The sequence below is a fragment of the Prionailurus bengalensis genome, chromosome A3 (genome assembly GCF_016509475.1).
Source record: "Prionailurus bengalensis isolate Pbe53 chromosome A3, Fcat_Pben_1.1_paternal_pri, whole genome shotgun sequence".
In the NCBI taxonomy this organism is placed as follows: domain Eukaryota; kingdom Metazoa; phylum Chordata; class Mammalia; order Carnivora; family Felidae; genus Prionailurus; species Prionailurus bengalensis.
Genome location: NC_057354.1, coordinates 57,477,283 through 57,492,236, shown reverse-complemented (window position 1 = coordinate 57,492,236; position 14,954 = coordinate 57,477,283). Strand labels below are relative to the sequence as shown.

The 14,954-nt window shown below is 44.5% G+C and overlaps 1 protein-coding gene across 1 annotated transcript in view; it reads left to right on the top strand.

The window, feature by feature from the left end:
* SLC9A2 (solute carrier family 9 member A2) overlaps positions 1-14,954 on the top strand; it is a 100,632-nt gene that overhangs the window by 44,494 nt on the left and 41,184 nt on the right. The window contains exon 3 of the mRNA XM_043603055.1: positions 3,020-3,270. Within this exon, the coding sequence (XP_043458990.1) occupies positions 3,020-3,270 (251 nt within the window). The remainder of the gene's footprint in view (positions 1-3,019; positions 3,271-14,954) is intronic.

Genomic DNA, 14,954 nt, shown 5'->3' with positions numbered 1-14,954 from the left:
CCAGAATGTCCCTTGGATGGATTTGATGGATTAAAATGGAGGAAAATGCCTCTGGAAAAACTGTGACTATATGCTAGTCATGGGCCTGCACCTCCTTTGGAGGCCTCATAAATGTGCTCGATGGGGTGGGGAGGGGAGATGTGAGAGAGGAGGAGAAGGAGATTTGGGTTCTGTGTGCAAGGGCTCTCTGCTTTTGCTGGGGAAATGAGGTAGGCACCAAGAGGCAACACCTACAATGCAAGATGGTGCATCACCAAAGCCCAACTGGTTTGGAGCTCATCTCAGTTGTAGGAGGGCAGAGGATAAGGTGATTTGCAGGGGCTGTAGACGTACAGGAAGGCTCTGGAGAGGGGTAGCAGCTTCAGCTGGGCCATGGAAGATAGATAAAGATTGCCCTGGGTTTACTTGGTAGGTTTCTGCCAAGAGAAACCACAAGAAGGAAACCAGGGGCAGTAATGGATAAATATGGTATGTTTTGTGGAGCTGTGATGAGACTCCTTTCCAGACTGAAGGGTGTTGGAAAGTGGTAAAAAAAAAAGAAAAAAAATTGTTGTCAGGTGTATTGAGCCTTCCCCAAAGTCAGGAAGTCAAGGATTTGATTCGATTTGATTATTACTACTTTTTTTTAAATTTTTCTTTCTTTTTTTTTTTTGAGAGAGAGAGAGACAGATTGTGAGTGGGGGACAGGCAGAGAGAGGGAGACACAGAATTCGAAGCAAGCTCCGGGCCTCAACCTGTCAGCACAGAGCCCGACGTGGGGCTCGAGGTCACAAATTGCGACATCATGACCCGAGCTGAAATTGGACTCTTAACCAACTGAGCCACCCAGGCACCCCAGGAAGTCAAGGAATTTAAACTTGAGGGTGACAAATAGAATAACAATATTAAAAGGAAGGGAGTCTTAGGGCCCCTGGGTGGCTCAGTAGGTTAAGCATCTGACTTTGGCTCAGGTCACAATCCCATGTTTCTTGAGTTCAAGCCCCACATCGGGCTCTGTACTGACAGCTCGGAGCCTGGAGCCTGCCCTGGATTCTGTGTCTCCCTTTCTCTCTGACCCTCTTCCACTCGCACTCTGTCTCTCTCTCTCTCTCTCTCTCTCAAAACTAAATAACGTTAAACAAATTTTTTAAAAAATAAAGGAAGTGAGTCTTGTGTTGGCTGTATGGGGCATTTGAGCAAGGGAGAGCTGAGATTTGCTGGTGTAGGTGGGAGACAAGGAGAGCAGAAGTCATGGAGCCTGGGGATAGAAGTACAATGACCAAGTGGCCTGGGGAGCTTGTCTATGCAGAGATGGCTGGCCAGGAAACCTACCTCTCTCCTCAGGAAGCAGGTGACCATCACCCTTCAGTCTTGGCTGTTTGGAGACATGGGGTATATATAGCACATCTCTGAACCTGCCTCAGGAAGCAACCGTGGCATGTTGATGCTGATGGAATCCCGTATGCAGCAAGCCTCTGGTTGAAAGTAGGAAGCAGCCACTGCTTGAAGTCAGTTTCTTTTTCAGAAAATGATGATACTCTCAACATATTCAAATCTTTGGGGGCATGAGTTGCTTTTTTTTTTTTCTTCTTACTCAAGTCATTTCTTGGTGGTCCAAGACCAAATGCTCTTGAGTGTCATACCTGTGAATGAGCAAAGCTCCTAATTTCTTAGTAATCTGCTTTCTTCAAAACCAGCAAACATTTATTGTCCCCCTCCAGGCAGCATGGAAGAAGCAAATTATAATAAGGAATGAACCCTGACCACAAGGAGTGTATGATCCAGCGGAAAAGAGGGAAAAATTACACAAAACCTGTAACACGGTAGACTAAAAAAGGACCTTAAGTGAGGTGAAGAGTGGAGTAGACTTTTTTCCAGATCACACTCTGGTTCGCTGGGTCAGAACTTGACTCACTCTCCCATGGTTGAAGCTTGAAAAACTTACCAGGAAGGTCAGAAGACCTGGATTCTCATATTGCCTGTGACATTTTGTGTGACCATGGACAAATGGGTTCAGTTTTAGCTTCTCAGAAACCAAATAAGGGGGTAGCACGGCCTGTACTGTAAAAGGCCTTCATCCCAATGTCCTGACAGCCAGCTTCCCTGGAGATTCTGGCTGTAAATAACGCAATGAAAAGAAGCAGGGCACCTGCTGGAGTATTTTACTTGCTGGCTTTGTAAAAAGTGTGGCAGGGCGTAAGCCATCACTTCCTGTTTCATTTGGCCCAGTGACCCTTAGAAACATGTTTGCAAGCATATTCCCTAGCAGACATGAAGTGCCTGGCATTTTTGAAGCTTAATTAAACTGAGACTATGTAAAGACTGTGGATTTTTCAGAAGCCAAGTACCTGGGTAAGCTCATTACTTTAGAAAAGGGATAAAATATTTATGAAATTACAGTGCGTGTGCACACACACACACACACAAACACGACACAGGTGCCTCTTGACTTCAGGAAGGTTCCTTTGGGTCTCCTGTTCTAGCTGATGTGCATGTGTGGGCGGGGTGAGGGAGGGGTGAGAAGGGAGGACCTCAGTGCCCTGGGAGGAAGATATCTTTAGATGGGGTACCTGGACTGCTGGGTGGGGCCCCTTCCAGGGCAGGGCCTCACCAGAGAGCCTCACAAAGTAACTAAACTCACAGCAACACCGACAAGCTTTCTCTGTGATGTACCACTTGTCCAGCATCGGTAATACAAGCAGGGCCTCTTGGATGGCAACCACATCTCATAAAATTATCTTTTAGATGGTATCTTAAAAAATAACATTTTAGGAGCAAGTCACATCATAATTGTGAAGTCTCCTCTCCCTCACTTTTAGAAATCTCTTTCCCGACAATACACTTTTACATGGCTTTCTGTTCAAAGCTATTCAACACAATATTAAAACATGCGATAGAGAAATATAGTTATTGCCACTGGTCATCAACTTTGGTACATAGAAGGAATGTCCTTGTTGCAAGGCCAGGTGGATTTTTCTGTGGCTGCAGTTACACGGGGAAGTTGGAAGGGTCTTGACCATGCGCTCTCTTTCTCCCACAGGTCCTGTACAACTTGTTCAAGTCTTTTTGCCAGATGAAAACCATTGAGACCATTGACGTGTTTGCTGGAATTGCAAACTTCTTTGTTGTGGGAATTGGTGGGGTGTTGATTGGCATCTTCCTGGGATTTATAGCGGCATTTACTACTCGGTTCACGCATAACATCCGGGTGATTGAACCACTCTTTGTCTTCCTGTACAGTTATTTGTCCTATATAACAGCCGAAATGTTTCACCTCTCAGGTATCATGGCGTAAGTATTTAACTCTTTGTTAAAAGCACTTAATGATGAAGTTTCATTAAATTTATGTATTCTAAGCCAAGAGGCTAAGGTTGAATCCATTTTATAAAACAGGGTTCCTTAAATTCTTTCCAGAAAGATTAAAAATAGAGTCTCCTTACTCTTACTTTCAAAGAAATGAAGAAATTCAGCCAATTTTATACTAAAGCGATCTGGTGCTAGAATGGAAAACGACTAAAGAATTCTCTTTTGGGTCTCATATGAAACATGACAATAAACTGTTGGGGTTGATTGTCAAGCACCAAGAATTTTCCCAGTTTGATGCTCACTCAGAGGTTGTCCTGAGGACTCTAAACTTACTCCAGCAAGGTCAGATTGCCCAAACTGCATCTGGAGTTCTGGAATTGCATATGTATATTCATATGAATGATACGGCAGGAGGGAACTTTCACTTTGCATGCTCCATTCGATTTGAAATAATAGGTTTAAGTCATTCAAAGCAAAATTCAATGTGGAAAGCATGTAATCACGTCATTTTAGCTTAGCTTTTTAAAAAAGAGGTATGTTTATAAGGCAAGAAATGTATAAAGCAAGAAGTTCTTTATTGAAGATACAGTTGGTGTATCATTCACCGACAAATTCTGAAGGACTTTTCTCAAGAAACCTTGCATGCGGGCTAGAGAAGGGTGGTGTTTGGATCAGTTTCTAGCCTTCACAGGGTCACTTTGAAGGAGGCTCCTTGTTGAGTGTGGATATTTTTTTAATTTCCAAAAACAAGCCTACTATGGTCACACCCTGTATAGGGTTGGTGAGAAATGCTTAGTAATGGAATGGCTCTATATGGTTTCATTTTGATAAATACTTATTTATAGCTAGACATGTGCTGGGCTCTATGCTTGGCCCTGCTACATATTGAGTTTTGTAGACACGAGCCTGGTTCTTGAAGTTTTGTCTTGCATCCAGATTTAGATGTTGCTTCGATTAAGGACTGTTTGTTTTTCAAGTCCTATCACCGCTGCTATATTGGAAGCAGGCTAGGTTTGTGGTGGAAGAAGTCAGGTGCCTCTCCCCGAGGAGAGTGGAATCCATTATAATGCAAGCCATGAGTTAAAGGTTGTGTGGTTTTCTGTTTCACAGAGAGCCTAAATAAAGCAACATATTAATCCAGTTTGACCCAGTAATGAAATGTTCTGTATCTTCCTGGTTGCTATTCATATCATTTGTATGACTTCCAGTTTCCTCACTGTTCTTTGACCAGTGTCATTGAAAGTGTGTGATCAGCTAGTTACAAGGTCTCTAAAGAATGATGGGGGTGGAACTCTGTGTCTAGTATCCCAACAGTATGCTAACAGCAGTTTGTGTCAGAACCTTGAATATCGTTTGACCACGTGCACAAGTGAAAGTTCTAGAACACCCACACAATTATCTAAATATGTTTGACATTGGCAGGGACTGAGATGGGAAGATCTAGGGTGCTGGGGGGATAGTTGATGTGTTGCAAGGGGTTGGGGTCCTGGTGCATCTTGCCTAGAAATGTCCGTGAGGCCCAGGGTCCACAGTGGTTGGTTGGTTCTCCACCAAGGTCCCGACCTCCTGCGAAGATGAGATTAGGGGTTTACTTGCTCTGGGAATTAGGAAATCAGGGACAAATAGGGCCACATATCCCTGGGAGATAGCACAGGGAATCCTCTGCATGGTTTGTTGGTGGAAGAAAAACATCACCTCTGTTTCCAGCTTCAGTGTGAACATTCAGCTTACTGTACAGAAAGGTCCTTTATTACATTTAAACAAATTTTGTCATTGCGTGTAGTGTGCTAACATAATAAGTTAACTGTTAAATAAGACATGGCAGGAGATTTAAACATTTTCGGATCTGGAATTACCATGCACACCCGTTACCCTATGATAGCCGATGAAGGGACAGATTGATGTTGGAGTGCGTTTGTTCTCAGAAGGACCACCCTGTTTTCTAATGTGGGGTATTAGTATGCTATTCGGGACTCGCCCATGCGTGATGCTTCTGTATGGTGTGCATCCAAGGTGTGCGTGTCGCCCCTTTGAAAAGTGCACTGTGTGCTCTTCCCCATTGTAAGTACTACCCTTACCTTGGACGTCAGTCCAGGGGATCCACTCTAATGATGCAGTTAAAATTGCATATCTATGTGTGCTGCTTTTATAGAACTAGGGATTTTTTTCTGCATTTAAATTGCACGGAGTCTAAGAATTCCCATCATACTTCATGCTAATTGCACTCTTCTGCCATTTAAAAACAAATTTTAAGGTTAATGGGAGTGAAGGCATGTGACATGCTGAGCATGCTCAGTGATTTCCCCCGTTTTCTTGAGAGAAGTGAGCAGCCACGTAGAAAGGAAAATAGGCACTGAGGTTAGGCAGCTGGGAAGCAGAGAGGAAGGTTAAAGCCCCTCTCAGAATCTGCAAAACAGTGTAGCAAAGTGCATCTGTCCTGCTTGAGTTTCGCCTGGTTTCCTCCCTCTCTCCCTCTCTCCCTTCCTTCCATCACTCTCTCCTGTCTCTTCCTTCCCCTTCTGATTGCCTTCCAGATGCTGTAACCCTCTGTGCTTGCACTTTGTCTTGGGTGGGCTGTTAGGCAGCAGCCTGTCCAAGATTGAGATCACTCAGTGAGCAGGCAGTTAACACAAAAAAAGTCTGATTAAAAAGAAACATCCTTCCACAGAACAGAAGACTTGGGTCTGAGCTCAAAATGCTGTCAGTCTTTTAGGTAGGAAGGCCCTGGGTAGGAATTCAGCACCTTGGTTTCTTTGGAGAGATGTTCGGAGTGATGTACCGTGGGCATCCAGAAGCTCCCCTTGCAGCTGTTTATTTTGTCATGGAATTGTGGAGATATCTGATTTTCACTGACAACAAGTATGTGAAATAACACGAGGTGGAGTTCTATCTGCCTTCTCCTCCTCTGTCTGACAGAAGCTATTTGGAGAGCTGATTTCTAGGCATCCCTAGGTCTGGTTTCCCCTTTGTGGTCTCTTCATACTTTCAGGAAGCTAATTTAATGTTAAGCGATTAATGATAGTCCTGTCTTCCTGTGTGTTCGGGAGGGTTTTCGCTGCAACCCCTAGGAGGGTAAATGAAATTCCTTCTTTCCTAATATTCTCTTGTTCATTTCTACACCGGAACAGATTGTTGCAGTAGGAAAAGTGCACGTGCGTGTGTGTTTCATAGGCAGCTCCACAGCACTGCAGCTAAAGTTAAGAGGAAGTATCCGTAGTCCCTTGAACTGGGAATTTCATGTCTCAGGAGCACTGGACACCTTTGAGAATCACAGCAGCATGGTAGGGCATATAGAGGAAGCGGAATAGCTATTGGCTTTAGAAATGCGTGTCTTGGTTTGCATGTTTTGGGCTTTATGTTCAGAAAACTGCTCAGAAGTAAGACACAATTCCATGTTGTCCCCTTCCCCTTATCCAAAGACACAAACGGATGTGTAAGATGATTCCATAGATCAGATCCACAAAGAAGTGAACTGAAGTAGGACTTTGTTCTCTTCCTGTGGACATCAAGCACCTCTTTCGGTCCTCACCTCGTGCCTGCCACGTCCCCCGTGCTCCAGTCAATGAGATGCTAAAAACACACTGTTACCAAGGAGGGGATGTTAGTCTCCACAGCAGCTTGCAGCCTGCGGGGAAGTGCTGATTTCTTTTTGAGGTGCTCCAGGAATTTCAAAAAAATGGCTAAATCCTCCTTCAGATAGGAGAATAAGCACCCAGTATTTCTTAGTTGATGTTTTCTTTCATGGATTCATCATTCCTTAGTCTTCCTTCTCTTGAGGGTACTTAAAATGTTTTCCATTTGGGGGCACCTGGGTGGCTCTGTCGGGTAAGCGTCCAACTTCGGCTTGGGTCTGATCTCACCATTCATGAGTTCAAGCCCCACATCTGGCTCTGTGCTGACAGCTCAGAGCCTGGAGCCTGCTACGGATTCTGTGTCTCCCTCTGTCTCTGACCCTCTCCTGCTCACACTCTGTGTGTCTCTCTCTCAAAAATAAACATTAAAAATTTTTTTAAATGTTTTCCATTTGTTGTTTCAATTATTCTAGCAGCATTGTGCAAAGACAGTAGACAATAGTAAATATAAGTCCTGTCTTATGAATGAGTAAACTGAGACTCAGGTGGTGAAAAAATATGGCTGCAGGTGAGTCTTTGTAAGCTGGTCCTGGACACTTGGACTCCAGTTACCAGGCCAGTCCAGCATATGTCCCAGTATACATTTAAAAAAACTGCACATTTGTATGACAATTTTTAAGTGAGACTTTAACAGGGAATTTCCAGAATGATAAGCTCAGAAATGAAGCCTAGGAGTGGGTCAAGCTAGCTGGACTGAGGAGTCATTGCTGAAGATGTGAAGGCCGTTTTTTCTCTCCTCATTTCTCTGTGTGTGAGTTGGTAATTGTCATTTTTTTTCAAACATTGAGAAAAATAGGAAAGCATGCCTTTGTTTGCCATTTTATAGCGACTGTCCTGGTTTCTCTTGATCAGCCTGCCATTGGTAGCATTTAGAAGACCGTCTCTTTAAGAGACAGTCATATGGACTCATAGGCCAGTGTGCCAGAATGTTCCTGCTTGCAGAATATTCATGTATTCTGCTCTTCTCCAAATATGGGGCAAAAATGAACACTCGACATTGCAGGACATTCATAAAACCTTACATATGTACATATATACATATATTTGTATGTATGTGGAAGACAAGCTCCTTTTATTAATTTTCCTAGACTTGTCTCATGTTAGTGAATGTTTTCCTTAGTGTAAGAATGTGACTTGGAGCTTTAATAAATCAATCTGGATAATGCAACCAGGATAAATAGTGCCCCCAAGTAATCTGTTATTACACACCCTCCGGCCTGGCCTCCATGCAAATCCATTTGGTCTTAAAGCCTGTCTAAACAGAGAGCAAGCAGATCACATCAGCTTATTTCTAGTTTGAACTTCAAATCCACTCCCATCCCAGCGCTCCTACCTTTCCCTGCGCACACTCAAAGAAGAGATGGCCTTTGAGAATTGACTTCATCCTACAGCCGGCACTTTGAGTCAGTTATTGGTTTCAGTGCAGGCCAGCTGGAGCTCTTGAAGCATCACAAGTAAAGAATGGGTAGGGGATGCTCTAAGGACAGCCCCAGGTCCCGGCGCCCTGTGGCTCCCATGCGTGCGTACTGCAACGCATGTCTACTGCCTCCTTAAGCTGTGTTGTTCCATAGCACTTTTCCATCTTGCATCCCTCTAACATTTCGGAGTATAGCGACGGACAGAGACTCATTCTGCAGCGCCTGGGTGGCTCGGTCGGTTAAGCGTCTGACTTCGGCTCAGGTCATGATCTTGTGGCCCGTGGGTTCGCGCCCCGCCGATAGCTCAGAGCCTGGAGCCTGCTTTGGATTCTGTGTCTCCCTTCCTCCCTCTGCCCCTCCCCTGCTTGCATTCTGTCTCTCGAAAATAAACATTAGAAAAAACTTATTCTAAATAAGCAAGGTCTGGCTGCAGTCACCCTGCTGTACGCTAGATCCCATAACTTACTCATCTTATAAGGGAAGTTTGTACCCTTTGGCCACCGTCACCCATTTCCCTCACTCCCTCCACCTGCTCCCCACCCGCTCTGCTCTCCACTCCTGCTAACTACTAGTCTGCTGTCTGTTTCTATGACCTTGGTTTTTTTTTTCGATTCCACACATGAGTGAGATCGTGCAGTATTTATCCAGAGTAGTGTAAGCGCTCCATGAAATTGCTTGGATTTATTTTTGTAGTTTAAACTGTTTCACGAAACAGAGTCCAACTGACGAACTGCAGAGTTTGCTTGGTTTTTCAGAAGAAGGGGCAGAACCAGTGGGCTGTCACATTTTCCCTGAGTGCTGTCCAGTGTGGTGACCACCAGCCACATGTGGCTTTTTGAGCACTTAAAATGTGGCTAGTCTAAATTGAGATGTGCTCTAAGTTTAAACTAGACACCAGAATTTTAAAATTTAGTGGGAAAAAAATTGTAGAAGCTCTCATTAATGATTTTTATACTGATTTCAACTTGAAGCAACAATAAATAATATAAATAATTGTTGAGTGAAATCAATATATTATGAAAATTAATCGCACCGATTTCTTTTTGCATTTTTAAAATATTTATTTTTGAGAGAGAGAGAGCATGCACACGAGTGGGGGAGGGGGCAGAGAGAGAGGGGGGACAGAGGATCCAAAGCAGGCTCTGTGCTGACAGCAGAGAGCCTGATGTGGGGCTCGAACTCGCGAATGGTGGGATCATGACCTGAGCTGAAGTCTGACTCTCAACCGACAGAGCTACCCAGGCGCCCTTCGTTTTACATTTTTAATCATGGCTACTAGGAAATTTAAGCTCGCATTATATTTCTATTAGATAACAGTGTTCTCTAGTGCTCGCCATTAGTTTTTGCTGTTTGGATATTTGAAGATGTTGGAACATATTTTTCTTCCGTCTGATACAGTAGAATAAAAAAACAGGGCAAGAAAAGACAGAGGTAAGAAACAGAACGGAAATGCATTCCCTTCATGGATGTTTATAAATCATGCTGTTTATAAAGAAGATTTCGGGGCGCCTGGGTGGCGCAGTCGGTTAAGCGTCCGACTTCAGCCAGGTCACGATCTCGCGGTCCGTGAGTTCGAGCCCCGCGTCAGGCTCTGGTCTGATGGCTCAGAGCCTGGAGCCTGTTTCCGATTCTGTGTCTCCCTCTCTCTCTGCCCCTCCCCCGTTCATGCTCTGTCTGTCTCTGTCCCCAAAATAAATAAACGTTGAAAAAAAAATTTATAAAGAAGATTTCTTTGAGAGTAAGGAAGGTCAGAAAGCAAGAGAGGAATAACAGAGGAGAGGGCAGAGGGTTCTCCTGAGGTGGCTTGTGATGATGAAGAAGTCAACTGAAAGCCCCTGTGAGAAAAGGAAAATTGTTACCCTAAGGTCCACATTTAGAGGCTTTGAATAAACTCTTCAAAACATGGCCAAGGGGAGTGACTGTTCCTGAGAAAAAGTTGTTATTGCTATAGGAATGAGCGAAGTCCATTAAAACAGATTCCCTGGGGTTGGGTACTTTATGTTTTTCACAAACTGAAATTGTAAAATTCAGTGTTCAGAATAATGTGTTTTCATGCCTCATCTTCTTACAAGTAGAAACACTAAAAACATTATCATAATCATCTGTATGGGGAATATCATTCATAGAGGCCATGAGTTCTCGACTACAAGAGTGGTATATGATTTCGGTCACACAGTCTGTCATTCGGCATGTTCAGGGAGGGTAAGCATGCAGCAAGTGGCCCAGGGGAATATTTCGTGGCAGTTCCTGAAAAGAGTATAAAAATTAAAAAGAGGGGTCACATGGGGCGCCTGGGTGGCGCAGTCGGTTAAGCGTCCGACTTCAGCCAGGTCACGATCTTGCGGTCCGTGAGTTCGAGCCCCGCGTCAGGCTCTGGGCTGATGGCTCAGAGCCTGGAGCCTGTTTCCGATTCTGTGTCTCCCTCTCTCTCTGCCCCTCCCCCGTTCATGCTCTGTCTCTCTCTGTCCCAAAAATAAATAAATGTTGAAAAAAAATTTTTTTAAAAGAGGGGTCACAGTGAATGTCACCATAAGTGTGTTTGGTTTTGTGAAGTGCACTTTATGGATTTCTCTTTTTTTTTTTTTTTTTTTTTTAATTTTTTTTTCAACGTTTATTTATTTTTTGCGACAGAGAGAGACAGAGCATGAACGGGGGAGGGGCAGAGAGAGAGGGAGACACAGAATCGGAAACAGGCTCCAGGCTCTGAGCCATCAGCCCAGAGCCCGACGCGGGGCTCGAACTCCCAGACCGCGAGATCGTGACCTGGCTGAAGTCGGACGCTTAACCGACTACGCCACCCAGGCGCCCCTATGGATTTCTCTTTTGAGAGCAACTGAATAGAATGATAGAACTTGAGGCCTGCCTTCCTCACTGGAGGGCTTTGGTGGCTCCTTTAGGCGTGTCGTTTCCACACATCTTTATTTTAGGGAACGTGGTTGGTGTTGGCCTGCTACATTTATTTACATTACGTGAAACTTTAACAATTGGCTCCTGAATTAAGAACCCCATTCCCTGAGATCTCGATGAATAGAGGTTCTCGATAGTAACCAGTGATCGGGTAGTACTGGGGTTACTGTCACTTTGCTCTTTGGACTGTTTAAGTCTTGTTTGTGTTTATGTCAAAACAATCACAGCACCACGTCGCTGGGTTACTCTTGGTCCAGAGCTCGCTACTTCACGTGGTGCTTTCCGCTTCCATATTCTCAGGTATAAGTAAATTGCAATAGTAAGGCTAAAATTATTTTCTTTTTTTTTTTAAGTTTATATATTATTAAGAGACAGAGCATGAGTATGGGAGGGACAGAGAGAGGAGGAGGCACAGAATCCGAAGCAGGCTCCAGGCTCCGAGCTGTCAGCACAGAGCCTGATGTGAGGCTCATACTTACCAACCGCGAGATCCTGACCCGAGCCGAAGTCAGACGCTTAACCAACTGAGCCACCCAGGCGCCCCTAAAATTGTTTTCTAGTAATATGTAGGCCAAAATGTAAATGTAAGATTATAAATCAGAAACGTAAATGTTGTATAATTGCTGAGAAGCAGTTGCCTTCTCTGTTTTAATGAAAAATGAAAATGTCGCAGCAAACTGATGCTGAAGGAAAGCATGCAGTTACTTCCCAGCTAGTACTTCTGAGTAGGACACCAGCCTTTGGCCACATGGCTCGAATCAGTGTCCCGCTCCCTTCATGAGGGAATTCAGCAATGGGGGTCAACATTTGCTCTTTCAAGAACAGGACAGGTGCCCTAAGGAAAACCTGATTCTCTTTCACCTTGCTTTAACAAACCTTAGTGTACTTCTTTTTTTTTTTTTTTAATTTTTTTTTTAACGTTTATTTATTTTTGAGACAGAGAGAGAGCATGAACAGGGGAGGGGCAGAGAGAGAGGGAGACACAGAATCTGAAACAGGCTCCAGGCTCTGAGCTGTCAGCACAGAGCCCGACGCGGGGCTCGAACTCACGGACCGTGAGATCATGACCTGAGCCAAAGTTGGACGCTTAACCGACCGAGCCACCCAGGCGCCCCAAACCTTAGTGTACTACTTAGTAGTTGTCTGTGTGGGGGAGGAAGCTAGCCTGAAATGAACCCAGAGACTTCCTCTCTTGGTGCCCTTGGCATGGGGCAGCTGTGAGTAGCTCCTCTTGATGCTCTAGTATTTTCTGTCAGTGTGCCCTGTCCCTCTGTTGCCACTTACTTTATGCCAGTCAGACATGAGGGCGTTTGATTCCAGGGGATCTGGAAAAGTGGCCAAGAATCTTTTTCCCACATGCACCCTCGCAGTTAATCCCCAGCTATTTAAGGTAAATAGAGTCACCTGGGGTCCTTGTAAGCAGGAGCCCAGCTCAGATGGTAGAGGGAGGCTCTGTGTGAGCAAGGGAAACCCAGATCAAACCAGATTATTGGTCACCCAGTGAAACCCAAAATCAAACCAGATTTATTTGAATAGAGGTTCTTGTAAATCACTTCTTGATGAGGGCAGGTGTAGATTTGGCTTTGGGTTGATGGGACCCGAGGCCAGAACCCCCTCTCTCTCTTTTTCATCTTACTCTGTGTGATGGCTTCCTTCTGATAGGCTAGCCATCTCTAAAGCATCAAGCAGGGGTTACAGACAGATCGGGCTTTATTGCTCTGCGACTCTTGTCACTAAAGCGTTCAGGGAGTTCTACTCTGCCAGCTCCTGTTAGAAGACATTTCAAAGCAAGGACCATGATTGGATCGGACTGTGTCACATGACCAGCCCTGTGGTGGGAGAAGTACCGGAAGAAGGTGTCGTGAAGTTAAACTTAATTCGAGTGTGACCTGCCTCTCGGTCTGTGTTGACCACAAGTTATCCAGGAAAGCTCAGTCCTTTGTAGTATAGTGAGGGTTGGACTGGTGACGTATTGAGTTGAGGCCTCAGTGATGAAGAGAAGGGCATTATGTGCCAAGGGTGATGCACAGCAGAGAGCTCCAAGGCGAAAAGCTTTGCTACCTCCAGGGAATGGAACCCCGGGGTGATGAGAAAGGCGATAGGTGCTTGGTCTCGCCCTGCTTTGTGCTGTAGGCAGTTGGGAACCTTTGGAAGCTTTGAGCAAAGAGGTGACGCAATTGTGTTTCTGTTTCATAGTGAAGACTGGAGTGCCTCCAAAGCTTTCTTAGGCCATCACACATCAAACTAATAGTATTTTCCTAGCACTCTGGGGTGAAAGCTGGCAGGCAGTCATGGCCTCAGGCTCACTGGATGCCCCCCCCCCCCCCCGGGGCAGAGGATTCGCCTTCTGGGTGGGAGGAGAGGGAACAGCTTCTGGCAGCAGAGTGAAGGTGCCTAGGTGGAGGCTTTCCAGGACAAGAATGTGTGCCGTCCAGGCAAGAGAAGATAGAACCTACACCCAGAACCGAGTAATGGAAATTGGGAGAAAGGAAGGAGAGAATAGGTGGTGAGGTTTAATTCAGTCCTTACATCTCATGTTGGCCCTTATTTTCACTCTCCAATAACATTGTAAATAAAATGATACAAGTTGCAACACTTTTTCTCGTTCATTCTCTCGTTCATTCTTACTCCACTGAACCCTCTGCCTGTAACCCCTCCTGCTTTCCTCAAACTTTGATGTATTTAGGAATCACCTGGAAAGTTGTCTTACGTGTATACAGAATCCCAGGCCCCAGCTAGAGATTCTGAGTCTGTATAGGTCTGGGATGGGGTCCAGGCATTTATGTTTGTCCCAGGCTTTCTAGTCATTACAGAGAAGCTATATTTTTATGAAAGAAACGCAAGGCCTTTGCCAACACTCCCCAACTAGAGTCAGTGGACTCCGTGGGTCCCTTGATGCCTTGTGTGTCACTATACTATTGATAATGAACTATGATTCTTTATGTGTTCTCTCCACAAAATCAACCCTCACTCAGTGAGTGACCTATAAATGTTAGTTGACCTGAGTTGAAAGCCTATAAAGGAGAAGAAACAAAAGACATGGAAAATACACGAAATGGGCAAGACTACACAGATAACCAGGCATTTATGATAGTTTAAGTTTACTTTTCTTTGGTATTTTAAGAAAGATTGCTCCGTTCTTAGACTCGGATCCTTCTTTAAAAACAAATTTTGCTTGCATTTTCTCATATGTCAAACTCTCTCTCTCTCTCTCTCTCTCTCTCTCTCTCTCTCTCGGTTGTCAGGTTTTGTAGAAGAGGCAATCCATTATATAGTAATTCATGCCCTGGAATAATTAATTTACCTCACATGAGTGAGTACTTTATTCTGAGAACATGCAGTGTACCTTGAGTCACCACGAGACCTGGCTTTAATCAATACAGAGAAAGCTTTTTAATTGTCCTTTGTCACTGCTAATGCTTGACACTGATTAGTGGAGTATGCTTTCCTATCTGGCAAAGTCTTTATTGAGAATATGCAGTTATAATTTGGACCGTATTTTTCTGCAACTGAATCCGTAGTTTTTAAGTTCACATGTGGAGATAGAACAGGAGCCAAGAACTTTGCAACATTCTTTTTATCTGTTTAACTCCAATAAGCAGTTCAGATTACAGAAGAAGTCTCCTAATCTGGGAATGGAAATTAGAGAATTGACCACTCTTCAGAAACATACAAGTGGGGTACCTGGGTGGCTCAGTTGGTTAAGCATCCG